A 17,617-nucleotide genomic window follows, 5' to 3' on the forward strand; every position below is an offset into this window, starting at 1 on the left:
AGATGTTCTTAATGGCATCTAGAATGGTGAATCCTTTCCAGAAAATTTTCAATTTACTTTGCCCAGATCCACCAGAGGAATCACTATCTATAGCAGCTATTGCCCTAAAATATGTATTTTTATTTTATTTTATTTTGAGACAGAGTCTCACTCTGTTGCCCTGGCTAGAGTGCCGTGGCATCAGCCTAGCTCACAGCAACCTCAAACTCCTGGGCTTAAGCAATCCTTCTGCCTCAGCCTCCTGAGTACCTGGGACTACAGGCATGTGCCATCATGCCCAGCTAACTTTTTTCTATGCATATTTTTAGCTTTCCAGATCATTTCCTTCTATTTTTAGTAGAGACAGGGTCTTGCTCTTGCTCAGACTGGTCTCGAACAGGGTCTTGCTCTTGCTCAGACTGGTCTCGAACTCCTGACCTCAAGTGATCTTCCCACTTCGGCCTCCCAGAGTGCTAGGATTACAGGCGTGAGCCACTGCGCCCGGCCTGTATTTTTTTTAAATAATAGGACTTGAAAGTCAAAATTACTCCTTGATTCATGTGGATGTTGTGCTATCAGGCATGAAAACAACCTTAAACTCCTTCTATATCTTCCTCAGAGCTCTTGGGTGACCAGGTGCATTGTCAATGAGCAGTAATATTTTGAAAGGAATCTTTTTTCTGAGCAGTAGGTCTCAACAGTGGGCTTAAAACATTCAGTATACCATGCTGTCATCAGGCTTTGTTGTTTCATTTCTAGAGCACAGCATTTAGATTTAGCATAAGTCTTAAGGGCTCTAGGATTTGGGGAATGGTAAATGAGCATTGGCTTCAACATAAAGTCACCAGCTGCACTAGCCCCTACCAAGAGAGCCAGCCTGTCCTTTGAAGCCAGACATTGACTTCTCCCCTTTAGCTATGAAAGTCCTACATGGCGTCTTCTTCCAATAAAAGGCTGTTTTGTCTACGTTAAAAATATGTTATTTAGTTTAGCCACCATTACTGATCTTAGCTAGATCATCTGGATAACTTGCTGCTGCTTCTCCATCAGCACTTGCTACATCACTTCTCATGTTTATATTATGGAGATGCTTTCTTTCCTTAAACTTCATGAATCAACCTCTGCTAGCTTCAAACTTTTCTTCTGCAGCTTCCTTACCTCTCTCAGCCTTCATAGAATTGAACAAAGTTAGGGCCTTGCTCTGGATTAGCCTTTGGTTTAAAGAAATGTTATAGCTGGTTTGATCTTCTCTCCAGATCACTCTAACTTTCTCCATATCGGCAATAAGGCAGTTTCACTTTTTTACCATTCTTACATTCACTGGAGTAGCACTTTTAATTTCCTTCCAGAACTTTTCCTTTGCATTCACAACTTGGCTAACTCTTTGGCACAAGAGGCCTCGCTTTTAGCCTATATCAGCTTTCAACATGCCTTCCTTACTAAGCTTAAAAATCTTTTCTAGTTTTTGATTTAAAGTGAGAGAAGTGTGACTCTTCCTTTCACTTGAACACTTAGAGGCCATTGTAAGGTTATTAATTGGCCTAATTTCAATATTGTTGTGTCTCAGGGAAGAGGGAGGCCTGAGGAGAGGAGAGAGACAGGGGAAGGGCTGGCCAGCAGAGCAGTCAGAACACACACGACATTTATCAATTAAATTCACCATCTTATATTGGCATGGTTCGTAGCACCCCAAAACGATTACAATAGTATCATGAAAGATCACGGATCTCAGATCACCATAACAGATACAATAATAATGAAAAAGTTTAAACTATTGTGAGAACTACCAAAATGTGACACAGAGCCACCAAGTGAGCACATGCTGTTAGCAAAATGGCACTGATAGACTTGCTCAACTCAGGGTTGCCACAAACCTTCAATCTGTAAAAAAAAAAAAATGCAGTATCTCTGAAGCACTATAAAGCAAAGCACAGTAAAATGAGTATGATTGTACTAGTATATCCCAACACTGAGAGCAAGAAAACAAAGCCACAAAGCCCACGGTTTTCACATTATATAATCCCAAAGTAAATAAGAGGCAGATTATAATTAACTGTGTAATTATCACAATATAAAATTATTTTTAAAACTCATACCCCCAGTCTAAAAAAGGACTTGGGACATATAATTTGAAAGATGGTCTAATGATTCCCTAAACTTTCCATCAGAAACAGATTTGATTCCACTGGTCACTTTGGTGTGACAGTGGATAAGATATTTAAAGGAAGTGAAATATGTACTGTAATAGAAAACGAAGTCCAATTAATAAATTAAACTTTACTGGGTACTTGGGAACCACTCTGAACAATGTAAATTCTTCATGGTGTTCTGCCTTAACTATGAGTGATGTCAAAAAAATAATGATAATAATGATTTTATAGCCTGTTGATAAAAATTAAAACTGAAAATTACTTTGAAATGACTGTTGTCTTTAAGCTTAAAAGAGCATTTAAAAACTTTGTAGGCCTATATTATTTAGAGAACTGTCAAGCAGGGAAACTTTGATGTGACATTGTGCTGCATAAAAACCAAAATGTTTAATCAGCACATAACCATGGGAAAAATGTCTCCTATTGCAAAATAGGAGACAAAAGAACTTCCATAAAATCAGTTTAGTTTAGGCCAGCTGGTTATTGTCAACTACTCAAGAAAAAGTCTGAGAGGCCCTCCCTTAAAACTTCCTTCCCAGCAGGAATTCTTTTGACAATGACTTCTGTTTAGGGTCTTCCTGTCACTCTGTGTGTGTGTGTGTGTGTGTGTGTGTGTGTGTGTGTCTGTGTGTGTGGTTTTTTTGATGCATCATTGAGGTAAAGAATTGTTCTGTGTTTAGATTTTTTAAGTATCTTACCTCACATTAATTTTAATATCACAACTTTAATTTCAAGGATTAACATTTTTTGTTTTATTTCTCTTAATGGTATAATTGATGTGCATACAACATATAAATCAGAAACCAAAATTTGATTTCAAGGTGAAGATTATTTCCAGATGCTTTCTAGGTTGATTTTCCACTCACTTCTCACTATATCACATTATGTAACTTGTTTTTGCTATTGTAGTTTTCACGTGTATGGTTTGATTTTAATTCAGTGAAGTATAAAACTGTCTTGAAAAAAAAAATAAAAAAATAAAACTGTCTTGATCTTTGGAGAGAAAAGAAAACTTTCAAAGAGGAGGAAGATGTTATTGATGGAGCCAAAACCAATTTTTTTTATTGATATGTTTTTCTTTCAGCTTCCTATAAGGGTTATTTAAGGATTTAGATAATCTTAAGAGACACTTAGTATTTACAACTCTTCTTAATTGTATCCTTTTCCTCACAGGCGACCATTTGCCTAAATCTTTGGAAGGATTTTTTATCTATGAAGAAGAAGGTTCTGGAGTTCCAGGTTCTAGTAGAAAAGGAAATGATGCTATTGTAGTAGAACAATGGACCGTTATTGAGGTCAGTTGCAGTTCTCTGACAAGTTAACTTTATTTTTGCATTTCGTTTTATGTGTTAAAGATCTTCATTGCCTGGCACCTGCAGTATCCTTAAATACATATTTGTTCATTGTTTGCAATTTCATCACAAATGCAGGAACAAACTTCTTCCAAATTTGTGAAAAGTAAATTTGCTTTACCCAATATTTTTTTTTTTTTTTTTTTGAGACAGAGTCTCACTCTGTTGCCCAGGCTAGAGTGAGTGCCGTGGCGTCAGCCTAGCTCACAGCAACCTCAAACTCCTGAGCTCAAGCGATCCTCCTGTCTCAGCCTCCCGAGTAGCTGGGACTACAGGCATGCACCACCATGCCCGGCTAATTTTTTCTATATATATTTTTAGCTGTCCATATAATTTTCTTCTATTTTTAGTAGAGGTGGGGTCTCGCTCTTGCTCAGGCTGGTCTCGAACTCCTGAGCTCAAACGATCCGCCCACCTCGGCCTCCCAGAGTGCTAGGATTACAGGCGTGAGCCACCGCGCCCGGCCTGCTTTACCCAATATTAAACTTTTTTGTAAGGTAGCAAAATAATTATCTATACATAAGTAGCAGTAGGTTCTCAAATATTTGGCATTCTAACCCTAAACAAAGTCCCCTGGCACTGAGATCCTCGTCACACAATTCCATGACAATTGGTTGAAAGTGAAAAAATATTCAGTCACTCAACTATTATCTCCAAGCAACCAATGTGACTGACTTTAACCTTATGAACTGACTTTAGAAAGCAAAAATATCCAAAAAGTGTTCTCTCTTTCGCCAGGCCAAGTATGTGCACACAGCATTGTCCTTCATAATCAGAGATGGCATTGCTGCTGATGTCGTGCACTCTGAATTCAGATGGCACCGAATGGACTGCCCTTGAGGTGTCAGACTGAATTCAGGTATATTCTGTTGGGTGTATGAGGCCCTCACTGACAGCCTCTTTTAGAAACACTTTTGCCTTTCTGGCCTTACAAAGATTAGAGAGACATAGCCTATTTTCAAAGAAACTAGAAATCCCACTGAGGGGGGAAAAGGATTTGGGGGAAGAGGTAAAGCTCCAAGTAAGAATCAATTCCAAATGCATAAAAAGCAGTGAAAAGACTCCCGCATCCAAGCTCCTGTCCCCTTCACTACCCTCTCCCGGCTTCCCACTCTTGTCCGCACTTCCCAATCCCTAGACCAGTGTTTCTGAAAGTGTGCTCTGTAAACTACTTGGATCCAAATCCCCTAGGGAGCTCTTTTTAAAATGCAGATTCCCAGCCACTCATACATTAAAGTTTGAGAACCACTGCCCTAACAAGACCAAAGGAGGCCAAACTTTGGAGATCCAGATGGAAACCTCTCTCTACTCTCAGTGCTTCTAAGTTGGCTCGATGGTTAAAAAGTTGCAATACCAAAAACAAAGCCCAAGAAGGCTGCAGCCCAGTGGAAATTGTACTTAATGGAGAGTGAAATCTCCTTGTCATAACACCCATCTCTCTTTACTGTAATTGTGTAGCTGGTTGTCTTTACGAATAGACCGTGAGCCGTAATTGTGTAGCTGGTTGTCTTTACGAATAGACCGTGAGCTCTTACGCTTATTCATGCAGGGCTGTGAAATCAAAACGGACTATGGCCCTCTGCTGCACACTCTAGCTGAATTTGGATGGCTCCTGACAAGCGTGTTGCCTACACCTATATTAAGACATGACAGGTAATGCAAAAGTATCCTTACATACTCTCATTTAATTCTAAAATATAACTTCATTTGTCAGATAGTTCAATTTAACAAATGCTTATTTAGTGCCTACAGAAAATATTTACAGAACTTCTGATTTGATTTCATGGACCTTAGAGATCAGCAAATCCAATCTCCTCATGTTGTAGATGTACAAGCCGTTAGGCCTCTGCACCACACGCACAACACTGTCCTCGCCCGGCACACAGCCAGGTTTAGGACTGTAGCGGGGGCTCGGGTGAGCCAGGATACGGGATCGCTTCTGCCTCCTCCCCTCCAGTGTCGTGGGCTAGTTTTCCCCTGGAGCATGGACTTGCTAGCTGTTTCCATTAAAATAAATACCTACATTAGAACCAAATGCCAACGCTTCTCAAGTACTAACCTTTCCTTTTCCTTTTCTCCTTTTACTGACTTTCCTGGGAAGGAAAAATTGAGTCCTACTTTTATTGAGAGATAAGGAAACCGATTAAGTCTTCTGTGTAAAATGGACCAGACGTGTTTCCTCTGCCCTCTTTGGCATCCAGAAAATGATTGACTTCCATGGCTGTCCTGCCCGGGCCGGTGACTACCTACAGAGGACAGCACAGTACCACCTGGGCCTTCCCTTTTAGCAGAATCAACCATAGGTTCGACATTCTGCGTGACTGTCAGGTGTGGCTAAGGAAGGCAGCTCCTCCTTCCTTAGTCCTACCCCTTCCTCCCCTTCTCTGGTCTTCCCAGTTTAGCAACTCAGCCCTCTTCAGTATCCCAGTGTCCCCACAAAATTGAGAAACCTTTGATTGACATGGCTTTATAATAAAGCCGCACCTTCTCCAGGTAGGGAAAGGAGTTTAGGTGGATATAAGGTGAAGACACTCAAGCTTAAAGGACGAAAAAGGGGTGTTAGAAGTAAGCAAAGCAATTCATCTACTTGAGATCTGGGGTAACTGTTCTCACATTGAGTAACAATCCCCTGAAGCATTATTTCCCAACTTTTTCTAATCTGTGACATAGCTGTCAAATAAGAGTACAGTACAGTCGTCATTCTCCAGATTCAGTCTTAGACCAGGCAATATGAGTCACTTGGACAGCCTGTGAAAACACAGATGCTGGAGGCCCACCCCAGCTGGACAGAGGCACAAGCTTTGAGTGTGGGACCCATGAATCTGCATTTGCACAAGCACCAAAAACATACTAACCTTTGAGAAACTTTGCAGGAAGTAGTGAGAGAGAAAGGAACTCCTCTTCCCTGCCTTCCTACCCCTCACCATGGCTCCACCAAGCCATTCATACATGCTACACCCCACCCTCCTCGGAACAACTTGTGTATTTGGACCCCTCTTCTCTTTTTTGTTTTTCTCTTGGGTGCCTGTTATAAGGTGTCACTTAGCCCATTACAAGGAGACCTTCCCAAAAAGTATGAGTTCTGAACATTTCCTGTTCCTTTTTCCCCAAATGAAAAATTCATTTATCATTCCCTCCCGTTCACCCAGGGCTTCTGCTGTCAGGAGTCTAAATATCTCCTAAAGTGATATGAATGACTGGGCACTAGATGAGACAGCAAGCCCCCTGGGCTGGATGCTGAGCCATAGAACACGGGGCTGGAGCTCCTTCGGCTTCAGTCAGGGTTGGTTTGGGAATAAAGATATGACTGAGCCCCAAAGTGGGACTAAAGAGGCCCCATGTATACTATGAAGGGGGATGTGGTAGAGCCTGGAGCCACACTTGACTTGACCACCTTGTCCTGCATGCCAAACTCCATAAGGTCACGACCTGTACCCAGTGACTGGGAGACCCACTGGGCCGAGGAGTGGGTGGGCCAGTATATTATTTCTGGAGCAGAAGTAGGGAGGGAGGCACTAGTACCTCATCATCATTCAAACTTCCCCTGCACCCCTGGTATCCACCAAGACACTGTGAGGTCACAGAAGTGGTCCTTTCATGCCCTCCTTGTGAAGGCTTTTCTTTTTTTATTTTTTGAGATGGGATCTAGCTATGTTGTCCATGCTGGTCCCGAATTCCTGGGCTCAAGTAATCCTCCCACCTCAGCCTCCCAGGTAGCTGGGACTACAGTCATGAGCAACCAGGCTTGGCTGAAGGCTTATCTTTATGTGTAATTAAAATAGCAAAGGGCCTAGTTGCTTGGCTGATCATTAAACTATGGTTTGTAATGGTAAAAAATTGGAAACAATGTCTATCATTATGAACTGGTTAAATAAGTTATGGACTATTCATACAATAGAATAGTATGAAGCTGATAAAAAAAGAATGAATAGATTTATATATGTATTATCATAGGATTTTTTCTGTGATAATTATTGAGGTTTTTCTTTGTTTTTTTACAAAGCAAGACATGATTAGGGTACAATCCCAATTTTTAAAGTTAATACATTTTGAATATATCTAACAAAACTCTGCAAGGCTACATAGCAAATTCTAGTGAGTGGTTGGCTCTTGGGATTATGGGTAGGAGAAGAAGAGAGTGGGAACTTCTATTTTGTCCTTATGTATTTTGTGTTATTTGATTTTTATAAGAAAGATTCATTTCATTCCATATATTTATTGAATATAAACATAGAATAATTATTTCATAATTTTTTAAAAATCAAATTTAAGAGGCAAAAAGTTAATCAGTACAAGCATGTGGAGGCTGTGCATGGTGTCTGGCCCTGGAGAAGCCTGTGGGTGGGGTACAGTTCATACAGCACATAACCAGGGACTTGCATTCTTGTCGGGGCAGATCAAGCTGATGTATGGTGTAATATACAGTAACTAATCAAGGGCTGGGTGAAGTACTTTAGTCTGTAGGCTCTGTAGAAGTATTAAAAAGGAGAGAGATTTTAGACTGTCAAAGTTAGATGGGATCTTCGAATACTAATAAGATTAAAAGGCATCATTGCCATTTAGCAAATCCCCATTTAGGAATCTGCTACTGACCCTGGATAGAAAATAGTAGAAAAATATATTTTAACAGTAGTTGGCTTTATGCAACAAGGCACATTACAACACACACAATGTCTACCCTTCTTTTGTATGCCAAGGAGCATTGTGCAATATTGATCTTTATTTTGTTACATTTTGTAACTTGGGTCCTTCCAAGTGCCTGCAACAGAGAAAATATAGGATGAATATAAAGGTTCATTGTTTTCTGGTAACAGAGATTGTGGGTAAAATCCATTTATCCTCTGCTTTTTATTCTTGTCCAAATATACTGTCCTATGACAGTCACGTGTTGGTAGTAGCTGCTTTAGTACAGAGATAGTAATCACTATCAACCATGTTATCTTTAAATATAAAGAAAATTGTCATAGACAGTTGATCTTGGTCAAGGTGAAGGGTAGAGCCTGAGCTTTTTTGTCTCTGAAGTAGAGGAATGGTTAAGAGCCCAGGCTTTGGAGCTAAACAGATCTCTCTCTCTCTTTTTTTTTTTAAAGAGACAGGGTCTCACTCTGTCACCTAAGCTGAAGTGCAGTGTTGCAATCATAGCTCACTATAACCTCCAACTCTTGGGCTCAAGCAATCCTCTTGCCTCAACCTCTGGAGTAGCTAGGACTATAGGCCCATACCACCACAGCTGGCTAATTTTTGTGTGTGCGCGTGGAGACTGTGTCTCACTATGTTGCCCAAGCTGGTCTCAAACTCCTGACCTCGGCTGATCCTCCTGCCTCAGCTTTCCAAAGCGCTGGGATTATAGACATGAACCACTACACTGGCCCAGATCTCCATTGACTAGCTATATGACTTTGGGCAAGTCACCTAACCTCTTTAAGTATCAGTTTCCTTATCTGGAAAATGGTACAATAACATCAACTTTAGTAGATTGTCATAATAACTAAGAAAGATAATATATGCAAAGCACCTATTCAGGGCTAATAAATTAGACCTATTACCTTGGGACCTAATCCTTGGCAGAACCAAAATCCCTAATAAATTGAAACCAGTTGTTCAAGCATAATAGCTTGGCCTTTCCTAAATCAGGATGATTCAGAAAATGTAAATACTATAGTTCGCTATATACAAAATTAGGCCCTGAGGATTACAAGAAAATAAAAGCAACAGAAATAACAATATTATAAAGATGTATTCTTACACATATGCTCACACCCAGAAAAATAAATGCCTATCATGATCTTTATTTCGGGGCCCACATGTCTGAAAACAGAACTACTGCCCGTGAAAACTTTCTTGCTTAAATGTGTTTGTATTAAATACAACAATAGTGTCTTAAGCAATTTCAATTTTTTCCTACTCTTCTGTCACCTAAGCCATACTTGAATGTCCTATATACATAAGGTGTTTTCCCCTCATTTCCTTTATCGCTCAAATATATCCTGTTATTGGATTACATAAAGATATTTTTCCAGTGTGATCCTAGGTTGAAGTTGTTGCTTCATTATCCTAGGCAATATCACACACTCATATTTAAAGCCGCATTACCACGGAAACGTCATAATGTTACAATCTGATATTACTGCATTATTCCAGGGTTATTGTTGTCAGCCCTGAAAACATGCCAGAATCCCTTCTTAATCATTATCACTATATAATAATACCAATGGGCCCAATCCTTTTTCTCTGAAAGAATTCAAGGTGATGCTGTTTTATGATAGTCTCAAAGAAAAAAAAAAAAAAAGATTTCACCTTATTCCAAGAGGTAGGAAAAAAAAAATTCAAGGTGAAAATTGACATTAAACTCTTCTGGGCAAATTTGGTGGAGGACAAAATTAGCTGAGCTAGCAGGTAATATTGTTGAACTCAAAAAATCACCAGGCCAGGCATGGTGGCTCATGCCTGTAATCCTAGCAGTCTGGGAGGCAATGGTGGGAGGATTGTTTGAGCTCAGTCAGGAGTTCGAGACCAGCCTGAGCAAGAGCGAGACCTCATCTCTACAAAAATAGAAAGACAAGCCGGGTGTGGCGGCGCACGCCTATAGTCCCAGCTGCTTGGGAGGCTGAGACAGGAGAATCACTACAGCCCAGGAGTTTGAGGTTGCAGTGAGCTATGATGATCCCACTGCACTCTAGCCCAGGTGACAGAGTGAGACCCTGTCTCACACACACAAAAATTGCCAGAAAATAAGAGAATGAAAAGCCCAAGTTCCTTCTGTTTGGCTACTCAAGACAGCAGGTTGATCTCCTCTCCCCCACTTCTGATCCGTAGTCATCTTGGGGCTGGGGGCAGCAACGTGCATTGTAACAAGAATCCCAAGGTGATTCGGATGCACTTCCAGAAACACTGAATTTTAACCTTACACTGGGAGAGAGAAAGAAAGAGAAAGGGGGAGAGAGAGAGAGAGAGAGAGAGATAAAGAGAAAGATAGATACAGAGAAAGAAACAGAAATAGCAAGAAAGTAGGGGGAGAGATGGAGGGGAGAGGAAAGGGGACAAGGAGGGAAAGGGAGAGAATTTTAGCACACAGGATAGAAGGAAAGTGTACATCCTCATTAATATCTCAGGAGACAGAACTTAAAGACAGGGGCTTTTTAATACAATGGAATCAAGTTATACTATACAGAGAATATTAAAAAGCCTGGGACAAGATGTGAATAACAAGAGAAAATTGTCTTCTCCCTGTGATGTCCAAGCCCTGCCCACCTCTTCCATTTTCTGCAGCCGCGGCAGAAAAGCCCAGCAACCTTGTGGGCCACGTGGCTCAGAAGCATTAGAAGTCTCCAGAGTTATTTAAGACACTTAAGTGTCCCAATAATTTCCTCTAAATCCTCATGTGGCAGCCAAAGCAGGAGCTGCATATTTATATACAGTCAAGGTTGAAGTTAAGACTTGATCCATTTTAATGCAGTTCTCTCCTATTTCTGATTTAAATTCTGTAGAAACAGTGTCATGTAATTCCATCGTGAGTTAAGCTCACGGTAATCTTGCTGTGAGCAGGATTTTGATAAGGCCACATACTTAAAATAGTCCATTTGTCTATTATATATACTTCCAATTATCATCAGTCTTCTTCATCTGAACTCAAATTTTTAACATTTTGTGTGGTGGGGAGGATTGAGAGAGCTAAATTGTGGTAATGCTCTTTGTTTTTTGTTTTTAACGAACACACTAATACCTGAGAAACAAATCAGGGTCATAAGGCAAAGGAACTTTGTGGCTAAGCATATAGCTACAAAATCGCGAGCTAAAATTTAATTTTATGATTTTGCCTTTAAAAAACAAAATTTTAATTTCAGTTTTTAAAAGCAACAATTCAATCACTCACTTTTTTTTTTTTTTACTAATTTACTTTTGAGTTGCCAATGTTAAACCATGGCAATTAATTAATGTATAAGATGAAGCAAAATTAATCAGAAAATACAAATTAACCTAATAATTCTATTTAGTGTAATGAATTTTGGAATCATAAACAGAAGCTTTTTATAAGAGTATTTTTAGGCCGGGCACAGTAGCTCACACCTGTAATCCTAGCACTCTAAGGTCAAGCCAGGAGGATTGCTTAGGGTCAGGAGTTTGAGACCTGTCTCTACAAAAAATAGAAAAATTAGCCAGATATGGTGGCACATGCATCTAGTCCCAGCTACTTGGGAGGCTGAGGCAGAAGGATGGCTTGAGCCCAGGAGTTTGAGGCTGCAGTGAGCCATGATTGGCCACTGCACTCTAGCCTGGGTGACAGAGCAAGACCCTGTCTCTAAAAATAAATGAATAAGGCAGGCAGGCAGGCAGGCAGGCTAGTTTGCTTCTGTTCTTACAGAGGTGAATCCCTTTCATCCCACCGGAGTGATGGGTTTGTCTGTGCCACTGTTCCACTCAAGTGGCTGTGGTTGGTTTGCCCTCCCCTTTGCCAGGCAGGTGTATGGCGCCTCTGTCTGTCGTGTTAAATACCAAACAGAATGTTAGGAGAAAGAATCCTATTTCAAACATGCAGGCAATGGTTCTCAACCCAGAACTGGGCACTATACTTCAGAATGAATTAAAAAACTAAAGCTGACAAAATATGTGTGTCCTCAGCATGGCTGTAGGTAGCCTGTCTGGCTAAAATTGTCCAAAACATTTAAGGACACATGTCACATTAGAAGAATATGGGGGAAAAAAAAAATGGACATCAAAGATGCTCCAGAGAATGAGTCCTTTTTATTTTCGCATTCCATACGAAGAGGAAGCATTGATGGGTTTTATTATTCAAGGAACATCAACACTGAATGCCTTCTGATAGGAGGAAGCACCACCAGGTAATCCCCAGGGCCCAAAAATTCTACACTTCAGAGTCTGTCTCTTCCAGCAGTGGTTCCCAAATTTACTGTTCATCAGGGCCTCCTAGGGAGCGTGGTGAAATGGGGAATCCACAGACCTGGAGTGAACCCTGGAACCAACAAGCACCTCAGTGTTTGGGATGCACAGTCAAGTTCCAGAGGCCTGCTCCAGGCCAGACCTTGCATCCTAGAGCATTCAGACTTGCCCCATCCCAATAATCAGTTGGAAAGAACTCCCGACAGAGTCACCCACAATCCCTACCCTGACAGGCTCCTGCGTTCTATTCAGGAGAATAACTGTACCCTGATCCCTACTTCTCATCTTCGGATAGTTCTAGGCCTGGTTCTGTCATGTGATTCTCTACCTGGATCACACACCTTGAACATTACCCAGAAATCTCCATTCTCATGTACCCTTTTTCTTGAATTTGCTCTTTGGAAGATATTTTTGACTCTGAGACATTTCCCTTCCCCTTAACTCTACCCCACATCTCACTAAACTCGTGGAGAAAGTGCAGTTGCATTTGTTGTGCCCCTTCTAGAGGCAGACGCAGTGGGAGGCTCTTCCTGCACATTGACTTATTTATCCTCCCCAAGGTCTCTGATAGGAAACTGAGTCTGAGAATTTAAGGACTTTGACTAAAGTCTTCAGCTGTTAGGTATTATGATAGAGTTCAGATTTGAACTTTTTGGTTCCAAAGCCACTGCTTTTTCCAGTATACTCCATGCCTCCCAAACGTATGAACAGCCTTTTCTGTATGCGTGCTGACCCCTTCCCTGTACCGGCTGATGTCTCATGATGAATTCAGTTGCTCCCCAAAGTCACCGTATATTTCACACCAAGTCTTTTGGTCTAATCAAAGATAAGGCCAAACTAAAGTGAGATTAGACTAGAAATAGCCTTTTAAAAATAAAAATAAAAAAGAAGCAATATCCTATTACCACTTTGGGAGAGATTTGATATTTCTCAAAATTCAGTGAGATCAGTAAGTTTCGGATTTTCAGTGGCGTGTAGTTGACATATACCTCTACAGCCAGAGTTTCAGTGTTGCATTCATTTTCCAGAAAAAGAGCTAAGCATAAAATGCAGCTAATAGTAAGGTTTTGTTGGGGTTTTTTGCATAATAAAAGTCGTAACTCAGCAACATTAGCTACAGACACTCCTCCCCATAAATCCATGGAGACTCTGTGAAAAGCATTTCAGAGAAATACAAACCCCAAGTAGTCTTTGGCAAGGGGTAATTTGCCATGATGATGGTTAAATAAGGAGAATACTGAGTAGCTGACTACAAAGAAGCATCTGAAAATAAAACTAGCTGTGGTTGAAGTCCCTCAATTGAAAATGTATGTAACATTTCTCACATGTGACAGTCCAAATTGGTCTCTTCTTTTTAAAAGGGAAATTTGACAGTGCATACTAAGAAGCTTAAATCATATTCCCTTGACCTAATAATCCCCCTCCTGAGCATTTATGTCAAAGAAATAATTCATAAAAGGAAGACTACACATATTTTTATTAACAGCATTATTTATAATTAGCAAGAAACTGGAAACAACCTAGTTTTCCAATAATAAAGGAAAGGCTTAGTACATCTGGTATCTTAATTATCCGAGCCATTATGCAGTCATTAAAAATATGATTACAATGTGAAAACAAAGAAAAAGGTGTTCAGTAAAAAGCACAGAAACAGAAATATAAATATGCAAAAATACACAAGTTGGCAAAGACCAAGGGAAGCAAAGAGACGAAAATAGGTAGCATGGTGAAATTACAAGCATTTTAAACATTAAAATTGTTTTCTTTTGTAATGACCATATTCAATTTTTAGAGGCTTTTTCTTATTTTTCCAGCTGTTACTTAAATAAAATTATATTGTATAATTAATTTTTGTTCAGATTATTTTACAAAGGATCTATGTGGAGCTTTCTAGCCAAGTGTGAAATATAGAGAATTGCAAATTCACAAGTACTAAACGGTATTGTTTTAATTTGCAGTGAAGGGAATTTGGCTACCAAGCAGGTCGTGTTCCTTCAGAGGCCGCTTATGTGGAATTCAGCTGCTCAAACACCAGATGTGAGTAAAATTGGTGCTTTCTGAACTGAATGTTATGTTGAAGCATTTAATCTTTAAACTCTCATCGTAATTCCAAACAGTGAATACAGATGAGGAAGTGTGGACTTAATGTGGAAACAGTCTCCTGAACCAACATGTAAGGAGGGAAATGTACCAGCAATCAGGCAACATGAGAGGAGGGGATTAGATTATGCCACCCCAAAATTTGCCATTTTGGCATGAGGATTATTTTGAGCCGAAGGCAATTAAGAAACAGCAAGGCTGGGTGTGGTGGCTCACTCCTGTAATCCTAGCACTCTGGAGGCTGAGGTGGGAGGGTCACTTGAGGTCGGGAGTTTGAGACCAGCCTGAGCAAGAGTAAGACCCCGTCTCTATAAAAAATAGAAAAAGTTTGTTCCGCAATAGCCCACGAAATCCAGTTTAATAAAGCTGTTTGTTTGCTTTATATATCTGCCATGAAAACCAGTAGAAGATACTTTCGTATTTTATACACTACAGTTCCACAAACGTTTGGATTAACAAACTTTAGTTAAGACCAGCCTCGGTATCTGACCTCTGTGTTTTTTCTAAGAGTTTTATAATTTTTGCTATAATTTTACTCTCACTGAAATTATATTATAGATTCTATTTTTATATTTAGATTATATTTTTAGGAAAATATAATCTTAGTTCCCAACTAACATATAAATGAATTTTCAGTGAATAAGCTTTTTGTAAACTAGGAAATTACTGTGATTTTCAAATTTATCTTTAAATCTATGTTCATTCATAGACTTTTGAAATTGTTGAAGAAAAACAAACAAAAAAAATCCATGTTCAGTTTTACATGCCTAGAGTATATGAATATAATCTGTCCTGTTATCAGTATTAAATAAGCCCTTACGATGAAATCTCGTCAGGAGTCTCAACATCCACATGTTGAGCTGCTAATTCTCCCTGTTGAACTTTCCCTTCATTAACTTAGCTTATTTTTTCTTAGATTTTTTTTTTTTAAGAGACAAGATCTTGCTGTGTTGCACAGGCTGGCCTCAAACTCCTGCGCTCAGGCAATCCTCCCCCCTCAGCCTCCCAACTAAGTAGCTGGGATCACAGGCATGAGCCACTGTGCCAGGCTGGATGTCTTAATTCGACTTAAATTTTCTTGACAGAGACCATGTCCTCTTTATCCGAATTGCACCAAGGACATTCTCTTCTCTCAGTAAATATTTATTAGCAAAAACATCCACAGTTTATCAGGTAGTCTGAATGAGCTGCACCAGATTGCTGAGCATTAACGGTGTCAGGCAGAAGCAGTCTGCAGCAGAACAAAGGAAATATCCGCTCGACCCAGGGAGGCATTCCGGGCACTCGTTCAAAATAAACTCGATCTAAATTACCCGTGACCTATGTGCAGCCTGTGCCCAAGTGAAATGGGTATAAGGTGGCCACTAATGCACTTTTTCTGCCTTTAGATCCCAACTAACACCAAGAAGAAAAATGCATTTGTAATTCTCCCTTGTTTTGTTCCCCCAAAGTATAATTTCAACACATATCTCTGCTCAGAGATGTCATTGAGGGTCCAGATGTGTACACAACCTACCTGCCAATAAGAACGATGTGCCAGGAGGGAGAGGGGAGCTCATCTGAACTTAGAGGGAGAGAGGGATGTGGAGGGGGGCTCCAAGCTGGTCCTTGAAGATAAGCAGGATTTTGAAGAGTGTGGAAAGGACGGTCCAGGAGGTAGAGAAGCAGCATGTGCTAGAGCGGAGGGACAGGAAACACCTATCTTTTAAAATCCTGGTTGCCAATCTCTTGTGTTTCAGAGGAAAGCCAGCCAGCATGTAAAAGGTGAAGACAGGAACAAAGTCACCAGCAGGAGCATCGGATTGGACACAGCAACGTCACAACCTGTAGAAAGCAGACCCCCGCCTGAGGAGTGCCTCCTCTCTCCTTCCAGAGAATGCTGGACAAAGGAGGGGAGGCCAGCACAGTACAGCAGCTTCTCGGGGTTCCGCAGCAGCGACAGTGTCCTCCGGGAATTAGACGATGGACAGTTTGATCAGGAAGATGGAGTGACTCAGGTCACTTGCATGTGAGTCACAAGGTGACACAATGGAAGCCCCTGTACATAATTATTAAAATAATTGCCAACTGACTTTATTGTATTACTTTATCTGCATTTATGTAATATTTTTGAATTTTCCCAGACTCAGCTTTTCCTCTAATCTGTGTAAAAACTTTGGTGCAACCTCCCAGACAAGGAAGAATAACCATTATATTTATACATTTAGAATCATGTTTACACTTCTCTCAACTAAAACATCCGTTTAAGCAGATGTTCCATTGGGTTCTTAAGCAATAATCTACTTCATTTTCTCATGAATGTACAAAGTATGCTTTTCTTACAATTCCTGGTAAGAAGACTGAATACCAGTATTTTACCCAATTAGAGAGTTCTCAGGAAGTTAGTCTTACTTAAACTGAAAATTAATCTCTCTCTCTCTCTCTCTTTCATACACACACAGCCTATTAGTGAAAGTAAATATCTGTTTCCTGAATATAAGAATTAATCCATATTTTGTCTTTAACTATAGCATACATATGCAAAGCAAGCCACCATATATGTTAAAATGTTCTTCAAAAAAAATCTTTATTGTATGTCTTTGCTTTTCATTGAGCTTGAACATTCTTGCTCCTAATAGCCTAGAAAAACAGAAAGCAAAGCAGCATCTCTTAAAATTCAATATGAAAAGAACCCAAGACCTCAACATGTAAAAATTTTAATAGAAAGATTTAATATTCTTTCCCTTAAATTGCAAATACTATGAGGAGGGAAAACATCAACTTCAAATGGAAACTGAAGTTTTTAATCTGTGTTTAGATTTGAATTATGCTTTTATTTTGACTTGCTAAATCCTGAAGAATGTTAAAACCCAGAATTTTCAGTCCTGAAGGAGTAGAAAAGTGCTCAGAGCACCCGAGATGTGTTTGCTGATGTATTTGTCCCACTCTGCTCGTCTTGCTCCTGCTGAGAGGGATGCCTTTGCCTTGCCCCAGTCTTTAACAGATTAAACTTCTACAAAATAGAGGATTTTCACTTACCTATGAAAGTCTTACTTTGAAAAATGAGAACCTTCAAGTGAATTACAACTGACTTTGCTGTTGATGAATTCAGTCTATTATGTATTTTTATTAACATTGATGTTGATATTGTAAGATCAT

General features: G+C 39.9%; 1 protein-coding gene across 1 annotated transcript in view; it reads left to right on the forward strand.

Annotated features, from left to right (window-relative positions):
• Nucleotides 1-16,679, forward strand: part of RFTN2 (raftlin family member 2) — a 50,520-nt gene extending 33,841 nt beyond the window's left edge. The window contains exons 6-9 of the mRNA XM_069468937.1: nucleotides 3,303-3,424; nucleotides 5,031-5,134; nucleotides 14,338-14,416; nucleotides 16,219-16,679. Of these exons, the coding sequence (XP_069325038.1) occupies nucleotides 3,303-3,424; nucleotides 5,031-5,134; nucleotides 14,338-14,416; nucleotides 16,219-16,491 (578 nt within the window). The 3' untranslated portion in view covers nucleotides 16,492-16,679. The remainder of the gene's footprint in view (nucleotides 1-3,302; nucleotides 3,425-5,030; nucleotides 5,135-14,337; nucleotides 14,417-16,218) is intronic.
• The last annotated feature ends 938 nt before the right edge of the window (nucleotides 16,680-17,617 follow it).

The sequence above is a fragment of the Eulemur rufifrons genome, chromosome 1 (genome assembly GCF_041146395.1).
Source record: "Eulemur rufifrons isolate Redbay chromosome 1, OSU_ERuf_1, whole genome shotgun sequence".
Taxonomy (NCBI): Eukaryota; Metazoa; Chordata; class Mammalia; order Primates; family Lemuridae; genus Eulemur; species Eulemur rufifrons.